This window comes from Macaca fascicularis, chromosome 10, assembly GCF_037993035.2.
Source record: "Macaca fascicularis isolate 582-1 chromosome 10, T2T-MFA8v1.1".
NCBI lineage: Eukaryota > Metazoa > Chordata > Mammalia > Primates > Cercopithecidae > Macaca > Macaca fascicularis.
Genome location: NC_088384.1, coordinates 86,484,594 through 86,504,383, shown reverse-complemented (window position 1 = coordinate 86,504,383; position 19,790 = coordinate 86,484,594). Strand labels below are relative to the sequence as shown.

The following is a 19,790-nucleotide window of genomic DNA, read 5'->3' as shown; positions in this document are numbered from 1 at the left end:
GTAGGCTGTGTTAGGAGGAGTCAGTGAGGCCCTGGGAGGCTGGCCTAGCATTGTTTTCCTGCCCCAGAAGCCAGGGCCAGGGATGCCTCTTCACTTCTGTTTGGCCCTCTTGGGCTTAGGGACAGGGACATTAAGATGAGAGGTCCTTGGGGTGCATTGAATCCAACCTCCCAGTTCCTCCCCATTCTATAGCTAGGGAAACTGAGGCCCAGGGAGGGGTAGGACAAGCCCAAGAAAGTGCGGCTGGAGAGTGAATCCTGGAGACCAAACTTGTCAGTCTGGACTGCTGTTGCCCTTATCCTCCCCTCCAAAACCCACGGGTAAACTGAGGCCAAGGGAGCGGCAGGGGCATGCCCAAGGTGACACACTGAATTAGGGGACAGGGCCTGGATTGGGATTGTTGTTGCTGACATTGTTATTACTGTTTATTGTTATTTCTGTTTCACAGATGGTCGGGGAGGGTGGGGCCCGCAATGGCCCCCAGGTACCCAGAGACCCTGGAGTGTGAGCAGGGTCTCCCTCCCATCTCCCACCCGTCTTTAGCCGCACTGGGGCGCACTCCGCTCACTCACCCGGAGCCGAGGCGTTAACCCTTTCTTGCACCAGGTCCCGCAACAACAGCAGCAGCTGGCTCAGGCTGTGCTGCTGGTCCTGTAGGAGGCTGGAGTTGTGCCTGACATCGCGCAGGCGGCGCTCGATGTTGGTGAGGGCGGCGCTCTGGCGGCTCAGCGTGTTCAGCAGCTTCGCCTTCTTGCTGAGGATGCTGGCCAGCTCCTCCTGCTGCTTGGTCTCCAGGGCCTGCAACCGCTTCTCGAGCTCGCTGCGGGATAGGGGGCGCACAGAGATGAGCCTGGCATCCTCGCGAAGCATGCACCCCGGCGCGCCTCCCCTGGGCCCTGGAGTCCCTGCAGCCTGACAATGAGACTCAAGTGTGGTGGAACGTCCTGTGGCCACTGTAGGCACAGGTTGAGGAGAGGAGAAAATAGGTAGCCGGCCCTGGAGTAATATAGATTGAGGTTTAGTGGAAGAAAGAGGTGGTGTGGGAGGGACACCAGCAACTGGGTAGCTAGTATCAAATCCCCAATGTGCTTGCTTTTTGACCCAGCAGTCTACTCTCAGGAGATATCCTCTAGGGAGCATGGGCAAGAATGGCCCTGTAGACTTGCTTCTAATAGAAAAATAAACAAACAAAAAACAATATAGCCTTGATGGCCAACAGCCAGGACTGGCTGAATCCGTTGCGTTTTGGTGTCCCTGGAAATGTTCCGCAGTCATGAAGAAGGAGGCATTTGCACAGAATTGGAAAGATGCCCAGGACTTGGGGCATATCAAGTCTAACCCCATGTGTGGCAAGAGAAGAAAGAAAGAAAGTATTAATGTAAATATAGAGAAATGGGGTGAACATATAGGAGAAGGCTGGAAAGACCACAGTGGTGCCTGTGTTTGGGGATAATATGAAAGAAATTCCCTCAAGGGCTGTGACTTCTGCAGAGCAGGTTTGAGTGGATGGAGATGGAGAGGAGGAAGATGGGGGCAGGATGGAGGGCCCAGCTTTCACTTTTATTTTGTACAGGTTCCTGTTGTCTGATATATTATAATAATCAAGAGACTTTTTTTTTTTTTTTTGTAATGGATTTAGAAGCAAAGAGTTTTTCAAAAGAAAGCTTTTGACTCAGCTCTTTCTTTTTGGGCATTTTATCCTCCAGATTTGCTCACATGTGTGTGAAATGAGATATAGTAATGTTACTCATCATATCACTGGTTGGATTAGTAAAAGCTGGAAACAACCTCAATATCCATTAACTGGGGACTGCAGAAATAAAAGCAGGGACCACACATGGTGGAGCATTGTAAAGGTGGAGAAAAGAATGAGCAAGCATGTCATGCAGTTATAGAATCTTTCTAAGGTAACTGAATAATAATTTATAAAAACAAGGTACAAACAAGTAGTAGGCTACATTTGGGCTTAAAAAGGATAAAAACGGGAGTGTACAGATGCTTCAAAACGTATGATGGGGCTACGTCCTAATAAAGCCATCTTAAGTTGAAAGTGTCCTAAGTCAAAAACGCATTTGATACACCTAACCTGCTGAACATCCTAGCTTAGCCTAGAACAGGCCTAGAACACTTACATTAGCCTGTGGTTGGGCACAATCATCTAGCACAAAGCCTATTTTATAACAAAATATTGAACAGTTTATGTAAGGTATCGAATATTGTAATGAAAGAGAAAAACACAATGGTTGTATGGGTACTCAAAGTACGGTTTCTATTGCATGTGTATCACTTTTGTACCATTGTTAAGTCACAAAATTGTAAGCCCAGCCGTTGTAAGTTAACAATCTTCTGTATGTAGGTGTTTGCATGTTCATAAGAAACCCTGGAATGTCAGCTTATAGAATGTCAGCTTCATGAGGAAAGGGGCTTTTGTCTCTTTGTTCACTTCTATATCCACAGTGTCTATAATAGTGCCTAACACATGAAAAGAGTTCAAAAAATAATTGTTGGTTGAATGAATGGAAGGGTTCACAAGAAACTAGGAATAGTGGCTACCTCTGGCTTGGGTGGGTGGCTGAGGAACAGGGCTGGGAGGGAGACATTTTACTGTATATCCACTTGTGCCGACTCATTCTGCAGACTAAGAAAATGAGTCCAGCTAGGGCAGAAGAAATTTCCTCTGGACACCCAATTATGCTGCAGGAAAAGAGAGAATTGGGGCACACTGAAATTCTAGAATTCCTGCTCTGCCTTCACGGGCCAAGAGTTTACTGATGACATCCTCCATCCTCATTGATTTCTAGACACCTGGTGCTAATTTAGAGTCACTGAAAGTGTCCCAGTCCTTGCCACTGAGACCTTGGATTGGGAGAATAAGAAGATGGGCAGACTGTCATTAATTGCACCCAGATCAGAGAGCTGGGGGATCTTCTGGCCTTATCCTGAACCAGCATGTGAACAACAACATCTGGCCTGATTCACAGGCCTGTGGCTCGTTCAGTGGATAGATTTTGCCTTCTCCAGAACCCTGACTTTGGCAGTTTTTTTCTTCACTCAACTTGAATTGGAGATGAAATCAGCCTTAGCTGCCAGATTTTTCTGCTTTATCTAAACTTCATGACCATTTGTTTTTCGGTAATTTAAAGAGTGTTCCCCTGATGCCTATTTGCTTATAAACGCAAAGACTCTCTGACAGTGCAGACAAGAACCTGGTAGCTGTGGTTTCTTCTGGGAAAGGAAGCAGGTAGATAGCACCAGATTTATTTATTTGCAAAGAAGTAAAACCAATAAAATTTACAGGGTGAGTAGTATGGTGGGTGAATTAGATCTCAATAAAGCTGTTAAAATTTATGAGATAAATAAAAGAAGGAGGAGAGGAAGGAAGGAAAGGGAAAGAGAATTAGGGTGTCCTGGGCCCCAGGAAAATGCCTATCCCCTGTCCCACCCAGTGCAGGGGCCAGGCAATGTGCCTGCTTGGTCCGTAGCCCAGCCCCATACCCAATCTCATTTCCAGCCTCAGTCTGGGCTGCAGCCCTGGTTTCAGTCCTTCCCCAGCAGGGGCTATTCCCAGCTCTAGTTTCAGCCCTAACTCCCAGAATACCTCCTTGCCCCAGTCCTAATCCAAGCTCCTAGCTCTGGCAGCAGGCCCCATCCCAGACACCAGCCCATGTCCAGCTTCCGGTCCTGGCTGCAGCCTCAATCCCAGCACTGGTTCTGGTGCCCGCCCTAGGTCCTAAATAGTCTATCTATTTAGTCTACCTAAAACTATCTTGTCTGCACTCCAGCCCCAGCCCCTGTCCCAGTCTGGTGCCAGGTGCCACACCCACCTGTTTTGGCCCTGAAGCTGCTGGAGCTTCTGCCTCTGTAGCAGCAGCTGGTTCTCCAGCTTGTTGGTGGAAAGGAAGGTCTCCGGCATCTGGGCATCCATTCTTGATGTCTGGTTCAGGAGCTGCCCCAGCAAGCAGAAGCAGGTAGGGGCTACGTAAGTACTACAGGAGCCCTGCCCAACCACCCACCTGCCCACAGGCCCTGCCACTCTAGAAACTTACCCATTTCCACTCTCCCAGTCATAGTTCCTGTGGTTACTCCTTCACAGGCCCTAACTTAGCTTATGATCTGCTTCCTAAATTTGCCTTTCTCCATCACTGCAATGGCAGCTCCATTCTCCCTGCTGCTTAGGCCCCAAGAGCTGTCATCCTTGTCCCCCACATCCAACCCATCTGTAGGGCCTGTCTGCCCTGCCTTCCAGGTGGTACCTGACCACTTCTCTCCTGCTCTGTGGCCCTCACTCTGGCCCTGGACTCCTCCCTCGCTCCCTGCAGTCTAGTCTCTATTCAGCAGCCTGGGACCGCCTCTTAAAACATGTTTGCTCTGTTCAAAAGCTTCCTGTGGCTCCCATCTCATGCAGCAGAAATGCCCCAGTCCTCACCATGGCCTGCAAGGCCCTGTGGTGTGATCTGTCCCTATGACTTCTCCAGCCCCTTGCCTGCCACTCTCCTCCTGGTCACTCCAGCATACGGTTCTCCTGATGTTCTTGAACCCACCAGCATGTCCATCCTCCCTCTGGGCCTTTGCACGTGCTACATCCCCTGTCTAGAGTACTCTCTTCAGTAAGCCTTGCTGCAGCCCTACCTTCTCTGTGGCCCTTCTTGGCCTTGCTGTACGAACTTGCAGCTCTCATCCTTCCCACCACTCCCAGTGCACCCCCTCTTGCTCTCTCTTCCATGCTATTTTCTCCTTAGCGCTGTCACTGGCTAACATATACAGCCATGTCTTGCTTAATGACTGAAAAATGTAAGAAAGTCGTCATTAGGCAATTTAGTCATTCTGCAAACATCATAGCATGTACTTACAAAAATGTAGATGGTATAGCTGCCTGCACTCCTAGGCTATATGAGGCAGCCTATTGCTCCTAAGCTACAAATCCATGCAGCATGTGACTGCAATACTATAGGCAGTTATAACACGGCGGGAAGTATTTCTGTATGTGTATCTAAACATAGACAAGGTACAATGAAAACAGCATATGATACTCTTATGGGACCGCTGTTGTCTATGTGGCAAGGTGTTCACTGGAACACTGTTAAGCAGCGCATAACCATGTATGTCACCCATCTTTCTGTTTTCAGGGGAAGCTCCACAGGAGTAGGAATGTGTGCCTGCTTTGTTTCCTGCTATATACTAGAACCAGTCTCCTCAAGCAGTGCCTGGCACACAGGGGATCAAACAAACAAATGGGCACAAACTTGTGTCTACTTGTTACTCACTTTTTCATCCACTGACTTCCCTACCCTTCATTTATTCACTAGTTCTTTCCCTGCTCTTTGCTGCTCAGATACCTCCTCTCTCCAAGTCCTTGGCCCCAGGGGCCCAGTGAATTGTTTCTTATCCATCTTCCCCTGGTGCATTGTAAGCCCTCTGAGGGCAGGGGGGCTGTGCTACTATACCCCTCACCCCAGTGCCCAGCACAGACCTGGGCACTGAAGTTACAGAGGCAGAAAAGCCAAACCCAGCATCCATCCCCCAGGGCTCATAGGTTGGAAGGAGATTGTTTTATGAGAAGGTCATGAGGGAGGAGGGACCCAGGGGGCTACAGGCCCAGAGGAGGCCTTGACCCTACCCAGGGTCAGAGATCAAGATAAGATGACTGGGGCTATGAGCCAGCCTGGTCAGCCACAGGCCTTCAGTGCCCACTCAGTCACCCTCTGTTACCTGAGCCTCCATGTCGGTCAGCTTGCGGGTCTGGGCAGTGGTCTGGTTCAGGAGGCTGGTGCCCAGCTCTAGCATGGGGGCCGTCTGATTCTGGGCCATTTGCTGCCGGACCTGCACCAGCTTCGACCTCAAGATCATCTTGATGGCCCTCTCTAGCTGTGGGAGACCATGGACTGGGGTCACGGGGGAGGGGCTGGGGGAAGCCCCCTGTCCCTCCCACGTGCCATCATGGGAGGGCACTGAGCAGCCACATGAGGCCTCCCTGGCTCAGAACATGCCGGGCCAGGTCAGGCCACCATTACCTCTTGCCTGGACTATCCCAGTAGGTTTTTCCCTGGGAGGGATTTATATGCCTGTTTTGTCTGCCTCTCTGCTTCCATCCTTGTCCCCTGCACAGTCCATCCCCCACTAGGCAGCCAGAGGGATCCTGCTAAACCTGTCAAGTCACACTCCTCCTCTGCTCAAAATCTTTCCAGGGTTCCTATCTCACACAGAGGAAAAGCCATGGCTGCAGGTTCCTCCACGACTGGGCCTGTCACTACTCTCTCATTCCTCTCCTATCCCCCTCTGCATCACTTACTTCAATCCCGATGCAATGCCTCCATGACATCCCTCCAATGAAGCAGGCATGCACCCACAAGTTGTTCCCTCACTGTTCCCTCTGGAATCCTCCCCCAACCCTGATCCCCATCTGCATGGCACACACCCTCATGCTGTTTCAGCTTTCTTCATACCACTTATCACCACTTGACTTTTTAAAATCACTACCTCTGTTTTTATCTGTCTGTTGTCTGTTTCTCTCTCTAGAATGTCAATTCCATGAAGCCAGGGACTTGGTGTTGCTCACTACCTTGTTTCTGTGTTTAGCACAATGCACAGTGAGTGCTCATAAATGTGTGTTCAATGAATTGTTGAAAAAGGGGAAACAGCAAGGGTCAGAGCACAGCGCCCAATCGCATGCCCCTTCCCCAGCTTCCTCGGGGAGAGCCAGCCAGCAGGGAGTGGGAATGCATCTCTCCCTTGTACAAAGAGTTTGCAGGTCCATTGGCCAAGCTGTGCTTTCGATTTTCAGATCTCCTCCATCTACCAAATGGGGCTGGACTGGCCAGTCTCCAAGGGTTCTCCCAGCTCTGATGTTCTGGGATCCCACGTGCAAATGTTCATTTCTTTGACAGGGCTGCTCTCTTTCCCAAGGGCAGGAGAGCTGTTCTGGCATGACAACAGTATCCTGTTGTAAAGGTGAACAGTGTGTTCTCAGGGCTCAGTGCCTGCGGGCAGAAAGCCGGCTCCCATCCACCATTGCCTCTCCATTCAGCACACATGCTGGCCTCTCACCACGCCCCCCACCCCCGTCCCTGGCTCCTTCCCTGGCTCCTTCCCTTGCCCTCTCACTCAGTCTTTCAGAAGGTCCAACTGGACAGCTCCCAGGGTCTCTGGAAGATGGGTGCTCCCCTGGAGAGGTGGTGACCTTGGCTCGGGCCAGGCTCCAGCCACTTCCTCCTTCATCTCTTCTCCCCTCTTCCATCTTGACTGTTCACTCCCATCCCTTCCTCACCCTGGAGTGTTTCAAAGGGAGCAAGTTCCATTATCAAATCCTGGAGCGGGTGCTTGTAGGCGGTAGTAGTACTGGTTATAGCTGTGTTTCTCAAAGTGTGGTTCTTCTGAGAGCTCATTAAAAATGCGAATTTCCAGGTCCCACCCCAGACCTCCTGAAACGGAAACTCTTAATGATGCCCAGACATCTGTGGTTAACAACCCCCCTGGCTGAGTCAGATGCCTGCTCAAGTGTGAGAGCCCTTGATGCAGAGATGGCAGCGGAGACTGAAAACCAGAGAGACCCCCTTCCTACTTTCCCTGCGTCATTAGCCCACCCGCTCCCTGCAGCACACAAGCATGCGCCAACAGCTCCCATCTAAAAACTAACTCCACAGGCTCTCTGGCTGCTTCTCCAATTTCTCTGATCTCTTCAACACAAAACTTCTACAGGCTGTCTCATTTTCTCACCTCCATACCCACCCTCACTTAAAAGAAAACATAACGTTAATAATATAATGATGTTACATTTCACACACACAAAAAAGCATAGAGGCCAGGTGCAGTGGCTCACACCTGTAATCCCAGTACTTTGGGAGGCTAAGGAGGGTGGATCATTTGAGCCCAGGAGTTTGAGACCAGCCTGCGCAACATGGCGAAACTCCATCTCTACTAAAAATACAAAAATTAGCCAGGCATAGTGGCACAAGCCTGTGGTCTTAGCTACCCGGGAGACTGAGGCAGGAGGATTGCTGGAACCTGGAAGGCGGAGGTTGCGGTGAGCTGAGATGATACCACTGCACTCCAGCCTGGGTAACAGAGTGAGATTGTGTCTCAAAAAAAAAAAAAAGTATAGAGAATAAATATAACCCATAGTGTTCATTCTCCTGTATACCTCCAGTCACGTCTCTCCATCCTGGGAGGCCCCTTTGCCTTCTGGGGTCTCACTGTTGCCCAGGCTGGAGTGCAGTGATGTGATCATGGCTCACTGCAGCCTCAAACTCCTGGCTTCAAGCAATCCTCCCACCTCCCAAATAGCTGGCACTATGGGTGAGCACCATGACGCCCAGTTCCCCCTTTGCTCTTTAATTCGCCTTGTCATAGATAGCTCTCCTTGTCACTGCACTCAAGGAACACTTTTGTGTCCTCATCTTGCTTGACATCTCAGGAGTGATCACCTGGATGGCCACTCCCTGTTGCTGGATGACTTCCCCCCAATCCTGGCTTCCTCCTAGCCCCTAATCACCCACTCTCTGACTCTTCCTTTATAGACTCCTACATGGCAGGGCTCCCATGGCCCAGTCCTGGGTCCTTGTCTCTATGTACATTCACTACCAAGGTCAGGGGTTCTTAATGAAGAACCACAGGCTCCATGAACTTGAGTGAGAAAAAAAAAAATCACATTTTTTTGTCCACTAATCTGCAATTAAAATTTGGCATTTCCTTCAGTTATGAGCTTAGGTCACAAACCACAGCTGTACTAGCAGGTCCTGAGAATCATTACCAATAGAAATCCCAAATATTTTCATATCACAACACATTCTTACAGTATCTTAAAACACTGTTTTTACTCACTGTGACTTTGGAATTATGGACATCACACCCACCACTGGATAATGCTATGCCTAATCACAGATTTTATTTTTCATATTTTGCTTATGATTTTCATATTACTGAGTGTTCCTATGCTTTGATTTTATCCATTTCTGAGAAAGGATCATTAAACTTCACCAGGACCGGATGCCAAGGAGTCTGAGGCTCCAAATGCATCAGGGCCCTGCCCGAGGTGCTGAGATCAGTCTTTGGAGTTCCACATACCCCTGGTTGATGGGGCCATCACCATCTCCCACCCAGACTTCTCCCCTGCATGTCCCCAACTCACCATCTCCGCATGGTTTCCAATGAGCATCTCGAGCCCAGTGTGAAACTCTTCGATCCTCAGCTCCCACTGCCCCTGTCTCTGCAACTCCCACCCCATTCTTTCAAGTCTTTCCCATCTCAGGAAATGGCCCCACCCAGTTCTGAAGCCCCAGACCCAGACCTCAATCTTAACTTCTCTTTTTCTTAGTGGCCACACTCAACCCACCAGTAAGTACTGCCCACTGTGATCCCAGTGTGGATTTCAAATCTGTTTACTCTCCTTATTCTGGGCCAGGCTTCCCTCCTCCCCATGAGTCTGCCTTTTTGTGCCTCCTACCTCGAACCCCTCTGTCAGCTCCCAGGAGATTCTAATGTGTGGCTGGCTGGGTCCACCAGCATGGATAAGGACAAACACAACTACACCAAGTTTGGTCTTAGGCTTTTTCAGACATCATTGACCTCCTAGAACCTAAATTATAAAACAGACATCCAGGTACGAGCACCTGCTCCAAGTGGTCAAACAGCAAATTCATGCCTGAGGTGAGACTTTCCCAGGCATCTTCCCCAAGCTTCTTATTTGCCTGAACATGGACAAACTGAGGCCCAAAAGTCTTGCCCAAGGTCACCATCTGGCAGGCTAGGCTCTAAGACTCCTTGCCTGAGGGTTGCAGAGCTGAGCTGGTGATTCAGGGCAGCTCAGTGTCCTCTCGAGTGATTGGAGATCCCCAAGCATCTCACTGGTCCCCAACTTGTCCTGCAGTTGCGAGTGGCTGGGCAGAGCAAAGGCTACCCACAGCTGAAGCCCATCACCCAATTTGCCACACCCGCCCACCAGCACAGGCCCTGGGATGGATAATCTGGGCCAGATGGGCTCAGTTAGGCTGAGCTGGGCTCTGGAGGCTAACATTGGCCTGGGTGGTGGGAGCCGGGTCTGGCCCACGGCTCAGGCACCAGCTGGAAGGGCAGGGGACAGATCCCAATGGAGGAACTGACCCAACATGGGATTTACTGCTCTCTATGCCCTGCACCAACTCCAGGATTAGACCTGCCCCTTCTCCATCACTTTCAGGCTGCCGAATTCTCAGGCCTATGATGGCTAAAAAGGCCCGACCTCTTATCACCCTTCCAGCCGGCAAAGAGGCTGAACTTCGGTCCCTGGTCTACTGCCCCCTCCCCTTGGCCCTGGGTTTGAGTTCTGGCTCTGCCATACTCTCATTGTGAGCCCTTGGAGAGTACTATGTTTCTCTGAGCCCCACTTTACAGATCTGTGTCACGGGTCAGCACACTCTGCTCCTTGCTGGGGAGAGGGCTTTTCAAAAGGGTCTTGAAGGAAAGGAAAGAAATTTTCACAGGCAGGGGCTGGAGGAGGAGGGGTGATCCAGACAGATAACAGGTGCAGATCCATGGCCTCCGTGGTCAAGGAGATCTGCTCAAGCCTGCTTCTCTCCTGCATTATTTATATAAAATGGACATCAATTGGTGAATGCAGAAATTGCAGTCCACCCACGCGATGGACTCCATTGAGCAATAAAAAGGAAAGAAACATTGATGTGTGCAAACACACAGATGAACCTCAGATGGATCATGAGTGGAAAATATGCAACTCCAATGGTTCCACACTGTAGGAGTCTATTTGTATGACTCTCTAAAAATGTCAGAATCTGTGATTGCCAGGACCTGGGTCCGGGGGGTGGGGATTGATTGTTAAAGGACACAGGGGAGATTTTTGGGATATTGGCAATGTTCTATGTCATGATTGTGCTGGTGGTTACATAACTGTATACATCTGTCAAAACTCATGGAACTGTGTGTGAAAAGGGTAGATTTTGCTGTAGGTGTGTCATATCTCAATAAAAACAACGCCCCCAACACAAGGTTCTGTAAAATGCCCCAGATATACATATGTAACAGTAAATAGGTTTCCTCCAGTGAACCCCCTCACCCTCTCTGAGTTTCATTTGTGCGCTCATTCAGGAATTATTTCTTTTTTTTTTTCTTTTTTTTTTTTGAGATGGAGTCTCGCTCTGCTGCCCAGGCTGGAGTGCAGTGGCCGGACCTCAGCTCACTGCAAGCTCCGTCTCCCGGGTTTACACCATTCTCCTGCTTCAGCCTCCTGGGTAGCTGGGACTACAGGCACCCGCCACCTCACCCGGCTAGTTTTTTTGTATTTTTTAGTAGAGACAGGGTTTCACCATGTTAGCCAGGATGGTCTCGATCTCCTGACTTCGTGATCCGCCCGTCTGGGCCTCCCGAAGTGCTGGGATTACAGGCTTGAGTCACTGCACCTGGCCAGGAATTATTTCTTGAGCACCTACTATGTGCTCATCCTGTATCAGGTACTAGATAATCAGAAATGAGCAAAATTGGTAAAGTTTCTGATTCCAGGGCACTTCGACTAAATATATCAGTTGCACTGAAACCTCGATGAATGCTATGAAGAAAATATGTGGGGTTGTAGGCAAGTTTAGCCAGGATGATGGGGAAAGCCCCACCAGAGAGGGCCATCTGGGATGAGAGGCTGAGAAAAAGCCAGGTCTGGGAGAGTCAGGAGGGAGGGAATTCCAGACAGAGGAAAAGGCAAGTGCAAAGGCCTTGAGGTGGGAGGGTGTCTTGTATCTGAGGATCGAAATGAAGATGAGTAACAATGGTATGCCCTGCATCTATCTCTCTCCCATGGAAAATGGTGCATGACGTTCCTGCTTGGGTAAAGCATTTTATCAACTGCAGATAAAAATGAACTCAGAGAGAGGAGCGCTTTGTATGGATGGACCTGCGTGTGAATCACAGCTCTTAGCTTACTGGCTGTGTGACCTCAAGCTGAGGGCTCTACCTGTCTGAGCCTTTTCTCTAAAAGAAGATAATCATAGCTCCTTCCCCTGGGTTGTAGGGAACATTCCTGAGATGACTCTGGTTGTAGTTACATAATGAACGCATGACAAATTCTGGTATGTCTGGGCCATAGCTTACTATATGTCAGGCCTCTGAGCTGAAGCCTGCATGGATACATCCAGATGGCCTGAAGCAACCGAAAAACCACAAAAGAAGTGAAAATGGCCAGTTCCTGACTTAACTGATGACATTCCTTCTCCTGTACAATAAGTCTCTGGAGCTCCCCACTGAGCACCTTGTGACCCCTGCCCCTGCCCCTGCCCACCAGAGAATAATCCCCTTTAACTGTAATTTTCCACTACCTACCCAAATCCTATAAAACTGCCCCACCCCTATTTCCCTTTGCTGACTTCTTTTTTGGACTCAGTCCGCCTGCACCCAGGTGATTAAAAAGCTTTATTGCTCACACAAAGCCTGTTTGATGGTCTCTTCACATGGATGTGCGTGACATTTGGTGCTGAAGACCCCGGACAGGAGGACTCCTTTGGGAGACCTGTCCCCTGTCCTCGCCTTCACTCTGTGAGGAGATCCACCTATGACCTTGGGTCCTCAGACCAACCAGCCCAAGGAACATCTCACCAATTTCAAATCGGGTAAGCAGTCTTTTCACTCTCTTCTCCATCCTCTCTCACTACCCTTCAATTTTCCTGTCCTTCCAATTCCAGTTCTTGAGACAAAGGAGACACATTTTATCTGTGGACCCAAAACTCTGGCGCCGGTCACAGACTCGGGAAGATGGTCTTCCCTTGGTGTCTGATCACTGCGGGGATTCCTGCCTCGGTCATTCACCCACATTTCCTTTGTGGCAAGTCAATTGCAGGGACGCCTGCTTTGGATGCTCACCCACATTACAGCCCAGGGCTGCTCACCACCCTCTTCTCCGTGTCTCTACCTTTCTCTTTAAACTTACCTCTTCACTGTGGGCAACCTTCCACCCTGCATTCCCCATTCTTCTCCCTTAGCCTGTACTCTCAAGAACTTAAAACCTTCAACTCACACCTGACCTAAAACCTAAATGCCTTATTTTATTCTGCAATACCACTAGTCCCCAATACAAACTCGACAATGGTTCTAAGTGGCCAGAAAATGGCACTTTTGATTTCTCCATCTTACGAGACCTGGATGATTTTTGTCAAAAAATGAGCAAATGGTCTGAGGCGCCTGACGTCCAGGCATTCTTTTACACATTGGTCTCTCCTTAGTCTCTGCTCCCAATGTGACTCATCCCAACTCTTTCTTTTTTCTCTCCTGTCTTCGGTTGCCACCCCAAGCTCCGAGTCCTTTGAATCCTCCTTTTCTACGGACTCATCTGACCTCTCCCCTCCTCCCCCAGGCTGCTCCTCGCCAGGCCGAGCCAGGTCCCAATTCTTTCTCAGCCTCCGCTCCCCCACCCTATAATCCTTCTCTCACCTCCCCTCCTCACACCTGGTCTGGCTTACAGTTTCGTTCAGCGACTAGCCCTCCCCCACCTGCCCAACCATTTCCTCTTAGAGAGGTGGCTGGAGCTGATACATAGTCAAGGTTAATGCTGCTTTTTCTTTATCCAACCTCTCCCAAATCAGTTAGCGTTTAGGCTCTTTTTCATCAAATATAAAAACCCAGCCCAGTTCATGGCCCACTTAGCTACCTGTAGACGCTTCACAACCCTAAACCAAGAGGGACCAGAAGGCCTCCTTATCCTTAATATGCATTTTATTACCCAATCCACTCCCAACATTAGAAAAAGCTCCAAAAATTAGATTTTGGTCCTCAAACCCCACAACAGGACTTAATTAACCTCGGCTTCAAGGTGTACAATAATAGAGAAGAGGCAGCCAAGTGACAACATATTTCTGAGTTGCTATTACTTGCCTCTGCTGTAAGAGAAACCCCAGCCACATCTCCAGCACACAAGAACTTCAAAACACCTAAGCTGCAGTGGTCAGGTGTTCCTCCAGGACCTCCTCCCGCGGGATCTTGCTTCAAGTGCTGGAAATCTGGCCCCTGGGCCAAGGAATGCCCACAGCCTGGGATTCCTCCTAAGCTGTGTCCCATCTGTGCGGGACCCCACTGGAAATCGAACTGTCCAACTTGCCCGGCAGCCACACCCAGAGCCCCTGGAACTCTGGCCCAAGGCTCTCTGACTGACTCCTTCCCAGATCTTCTCGGCTTAGCAGCTGAAGACTGATGCTGCCTGATCACCTCAGAAGCCTCCTGGATCATCACAGATGCTTTAAGTAACTCTTACAGTGGAGGGTAAGTCCGTCCCCTTCTTAATCAATATGGAGGCTACCCACTCCACATTACCTTCTTTTCAAGGGCCTGTTTCCCTTGCCTCCATAACTGTTGTGGGTATTGACAGCCAGGCTGCTAGACTCCTTAAAACTCCCCAACTTTGGTGCCAACTGGGACAACATTCTTTTATGCACTCCGTTTTAATTATCCCCACCTGCCCAGTTCCCTTATTAGGTTGAGACATTTTAACCTGGACAAGTCTTACAGGCTGGTCCAAGATCTTCGCCTTATCAACCAAATTGTCTTGCCTATCCACCCCGTGGTGCCAAACCCATATACTCTCCTGTGCTCAATACCTCCCTCCACAACCCATTATTCTGTTCTGGATCTCAAAGACGCTTTCTTTACTATTCTTTTGCATCCTTCATCCCAGCCTCTTTTTGGTCTCACTTGGACTGACCCTGACACCCATCAGCCTCAGCAATTTACCTGGACTGTACTGCTGCAAGGGTTCAGGGACAGCCCCTGTTACTTTAGTCAAGCCCTTTCTCATGACTTACTTTTTTTCCATCATTCCCACCTGTTCTTCCACTGAAACTTTCACCTGTCAATCTTTTCCCACACAAGGCAAATGGTTCTTGGACCGAGGAAAATTCCTCCTTCCAGCCTCACAGGCTCAATCCATTCTATTGTCCTTTCATAACCTCTTCCATGTGGGTTACAAGCCAACAGCCTGCCTCTTAAAACCTCTCATTTCCTCTAAGACATTTACCCTGTATTTCACTCCATCCTTGGCTACCTTCCCCTTGCTCTTCAGACTCTCCTCCCAGGCCTTCTTCTTGTTTGCTTATACCCAACCCTGTAAATAACAGTGAATGGTTGTTCATAGATACTCAACACTTTCTCATACACCATGAAAACTGAACCTCCACCTCTGGGCAGTTACCCCATCAGTCCCCATTACAACCTCTGACGGCTGCCACCCTAGCTGGATCCCTAGGAGTCTGGGTACAAGACATCTTTTAGTACTCCTTCTCATCTTTTCACTTTGCATTTCCAGTTTTGCCTTGCACAAGGTCTCTTCTTCCTCTGCGGCTCCTCTACCTACATGTGTCTACCTGCTAATTGGACAGGCACATGCACACTAGTTTTCCTTACTCCCAAAATTCAATTGGCAAATGGGACCAAACAGCTTCCTGTTCCCCTCATGACACCAACACTTCACTACTATTTTGTTTTGTTTTTCTTATTATTAATATAAAAAGGCAGGAATAGGCCTCAACTTACTCACTGCCATCAACCTCATTGTTTTTAACAGCTACATAGTGTCACGCACGTCCATGTGAAGAGACCACCAAACAGTTTTGTGTGAACAATAAAGCTTTTAATCACCTGGGTGTAGGCAGACTGAGTCTGAAAAAGGAGTCAGCAAAGGGAAATAGGGGTGGGGCAAAAGGAGGACTCTGCATATTTCTAAATGAAGAATGCTTTTTTTTACCTAAATCAATCTGGCCTGGTATATGACAACATAAAAAACCCAAGGATAGAGCCCAAAAACTTGCCAATCAAGCAAATAATTACACTGAACCCCCTTGGACACTCTCTAACTGGATGTCCTAGGTCCCCTCAATTCTTAGTCCTTTAATACCTATTTTTCTCCTTCTCTTATTTGAACCTTGTGTCTTCCATTTAGTTTTTCAATTCATACAAAACTGCATCCAGGTCATCACCAATCATTCTATATGACAAACACTCCTTCTAACAACCCCACAATATCACCATTTACCCCAAAATCTTTCTTCAGTTTAATTTCTCCCACTCTAGGTTCCGATGCTGCCCCTAATCCCTCTCGAAGCAGCCCTGAGAAACATCGCCCATTATCTCTCCATACCACCCCCCAAAATTTTTGCCACCCCAACACTTCACCACTATTTTGTTTTGTTTTTCTTATTAATATAAGAAGACAGAAATGTCAGGCCTCTGAACCCAAGCCTACAACCACGTATACATCCAGATGGCCTGAGGCAACTGAAGAAGTTTCACTTCTTCACAAAAGAAGTGAAAATGGCCGGTTCCTGCCTTAACTGATGACATTACCTTGTGACCTTCCTTCTCCTGCACAATGAGTCTCAGAAGCTCCCCTACCAAGCACCTTGTAACCCCTGCCCCTGCCCGCCAGAGAACAACCTCCTTTAACTGTGATTTTCCACTACCTACCCAAATCCTATAAAACTGCCCCACCCCTATTTCCCTTTGCTGACTCCCTTTTCAGACTCAGTCTGCCTGCACCCAGGTGATTAAAAGCTTTATTGTTCACACAAAGCCTGTTTGGTGGTCTCTTCACATTGACGTGCGTGACACTATGTAGCTGTTAAAAACAATGAGGTTGATGGCTGGGCACGGTGGCTCACACCTGTAAGCCCAGGACTTTGGGAGGCTAAGGTGGGTGGATTGCTTAAGCTCAGGATTTAGAGAATAGCCTGGGTAACATGGTGAAAACTTGTGTCTACTAAAAACAGAACAAAATTAGCTGAATGTGGTGGTGTGTGCCTGTAGCCCCAGCTCCTTGGGGGGCTGAGGCAGGAGGATGGCTTGACTGCAGGAGGTGGCTGCAGTGAGCTCTGATCGTGACACTGCGCTCCAGCCTGGGTGACAGAGCAAAACCCTATCTTAAAACAAAACAAACAAACAAACAAACAAAAAAGAATGAGGTTGAGCTGCATCAGGTGCTGGTCTGAAAAGATGTCCCCGTCATGCTTGTGAGTTAAAAAAAAACCAAGAGGCAGAACACTACCTATAATGCGGATCCATTTGTGTGCAAGAATGATCCAAATGGTGTATTTTTATATAAAAACCGAGAAGACCAAACTATTAACAGTAGCGATTTGCTTCAGGGGAGGGGGTGACAATGGGGTGATGCTGATGGCATTTTCTTTTTATATTACCTATATTGAAATTGTTTGGATTTTTAAAGTAGAATGAGAGTGTATACAGGCATAATTAATAGAATATTTAACAACTAGTATATATAGGAGTCCTTAACTGATGTCCTGGACTCCCGGGGATCTGTGAATAGAATTCAAGGAAACTGTAAACTTGCATTTTAAAAAAGGACATTCTTTTCCCACTAATCTCTAACTGAAATTAGTTTTTCCTGTGGTGGTGAGTATATGCCACAGGCTATTACGGTGGTGATAGCAGGGCCTGCGGCATTGTCACTAGTAGAAACCGCAGATACTCTAATGTCTCATTGCAGTGATTATGGACATCTACAACATACTGTGTATACTCATCTCAGCCTCAAAGTGATGGAAGGTACTTGACCCACCACTCTGTCTTGTTATTTTGTGCATTAATACAGAAGTAATACAGGACTATATCAGAAACCTGTTTTCTGTTATGTTGACATTTGCATCTCAAGGCAATTTGTTTCCTTTATAAATCTATGCATTTAATTTTACATTTCAAAAAACACTTTTTTTCTGAGAGAGGGTCTAAGAGCTTCTCCGGATGCCAAAGGACCCCAAAGCACAGGAAAGGTTAAGACCCCTGAAGACGCATCCCACACAAGGTTCCTCACTGGTATCCCCAGTAGGCTACCAACTCTGAGAGTGCAAGGATTTTGCCTGCCTTCTGGGGCCTGGAAGAGTGTCTGGATATTTGTAGGCACTGCTGTTGACCCCAATTATAGATGGGCAAATGGAGGTTCAGGCTCAGAGTCACTTCCCTGAGGTCACCCATCAAGTTGGCAGATGCTAGATTCATCCCCAGGTCTACTGATTTGGAAGGCTGGGAGGTCAGGTCTGGTGGGTGTAGGAGGGTCAGGGCGGGGCTGAGTGCGTGAAAGTGGTGCTTCCCTCACCCAGGGTACGACCCAGGCTTTGGACCTGCAGCCAGTGCACCCGGAGGACGAGGTGAACCCTGCTGCTGGCTTCTGCCTGTTGATCCAGTTCCTGGGTCTCTGCCCAGACTTGTTCTGGAACCAGACCCAAAGCATGAGGGCTTCTGTGAATCGGGGTGTGCGTTAAGTAAACTACATCCTTCTAGTTGTTCAGACTCAGCCTCTCAGAGCTACCCTGCTTTCCTTTGTTTCTCTCACATCCTGCATCCAATCTGTTGTCTCTACCCTTGGGTGCATGCAGAATCTGACCATTTCTGCCCAGCCTTGCCACTTCCACCAATTATCTCTAGTGGGGATCACAGCTTCCTTGATACTTTCGGCATCTGTCCTCGCTCCCTGGGCCCCCAGGCTATGCTCCACATGTAGCCAGTGAGGTCCTGGTCAGCCTCTCAGATTATGACTCCCTCTGCTCTAAACCCTGCCGTGGCTCCCATGTGGCTAAGAGAGGACCAGGACTCCTTGCAGATTCCTTTAGTAGAGAATAAAATTCTTTGCTTTGGAAACAGGCAAAACAACCCCCAATGAACAGAGTCCAAACCAGGTTGCACTGGGATGGTGTGGGAATTGGGATGAAGCCTGTTCTAGGTCCTAGGCTGAACCAAGGCCCCATGGCTGAGGTGGGGCAGGGTGTGGAGATTTGAGCCTGGCCTGACCATAAATGGAAAAGGGCTTTAGCAGGGATGCCCCAGGGGTAGGAGCCAAGGCAGGGAGACATCTGGGGAGCAAAGACTTAGTGAGGGGGAGACCTAAATGATGCCCTCAGGGACCACTCAGCTCCCATCCCCTCCATTTCACAGATGGGGAAACTGAGGTCCCAATCAGGAAAGTAAAGTGCCAGAGGCTGTACACAGAAGCTAATGGCCAGATCTGGTCCAGACGTATGAAAATCTGGGGGGGTCAGAGCTTTCATAGCTTTCATAGCTTTATGTGTGTGTTTCAACTTAAATGTAAATCTTTGTAATTTTATTTTTCAAATGTGTGATATAAACACATTGTTCAAAATTCCAAGGAACAAAAAGGAGTGAAGTGAAAAACAAATTTTTCTGTCCCTGCCTCAACCCACAGTTCCCTCCCTACAGGCCACTGAGGGAGGTACCTGGGTTTCCTTCAGAGAAATGCTCGGCATACATCTGCAGTAACTATGCTTCCATCCCACCACCTGCCCTTCAGGCTACAAAAACCTCAGCTTGCTGTTCCACACCTGGCTTCCTTTTGCTTAACATAATTCATAGCATGTTCCATATTCATCCAGGTAGACTAGCCTCAGCATTGTAAACTGCTTGCAATTCCATCTATGGGCCTCCATTGTATCCTTATCTAGTCCCTTCTAGCTGGACCTGTAGGATGTTTCCAGGCTTTAACCGTCACAAACAGGGCTGCTACAAATATCCTTGTACACCTGTCACTTAACACTCCCACAAGCCTATGTGGGGAATAAATCCTTCGAAGTAGAATTGCTGAGTGAAATCACATATTTTTTTGGTCCTTTGTTTTTTGAGACAGAGTCTTGCTCTATCACCCAGGCTGGAGTGCAATGGTGTGATTATGGCTCAATGCAGCCTCAAACCCCCAGGCTCAAGCGATCCCCCCACCTTAGCCTCTCAAGTAGCTGGGACTATAGGCGTGTGCCACCAGGCCCAGCTAATTTTTCAGTATTTTTTGTAGAGACCAGGGTCTCGCTCTG

At 48.6% G+C, this 19,790-nt stretch overlaps 1 protein-coding gene across 4 annotated transcripts in view; it reads right to left on the bottom strand.

The window, feature by feature from the left end:
* Nucleotides 1-19,790, bottom strand: part of ANGPT4 (angiopoietin 4) — a 45,665-nt gene that overhangs the window by 14,681 nt on the left and 11,194 nt on the right. For 3 of the 4 annotated variants that reach the window (XM_074004959.1, XM_074004960.1, XM_005568577.4), the window contains 3 exons: nucleotides 5,710-5,865; nucleotides 3,825-3,946; nucleotides 573-820 (listed from right to left, as the gene is read on the bottom strand). In XM_074004959.1, the coding sequence (XP_073861060.1) occupies nucleotides 573-820; nucleotides 3,825-3,946; nucleotides 5,710-5,847 (508 nt within the window). In that variant the 5' untranslated portion in view covers nucleotides 5,848-5,865. The remainder of the gene's footprint in view (nucleotides 1-572; nucleotides 821-3,824; nucleotides 3,947-5,709; nucleotides 5,866-19,790) is intronic. The other variant, XM_065522928.1, reaches the window with a different exon arrangement.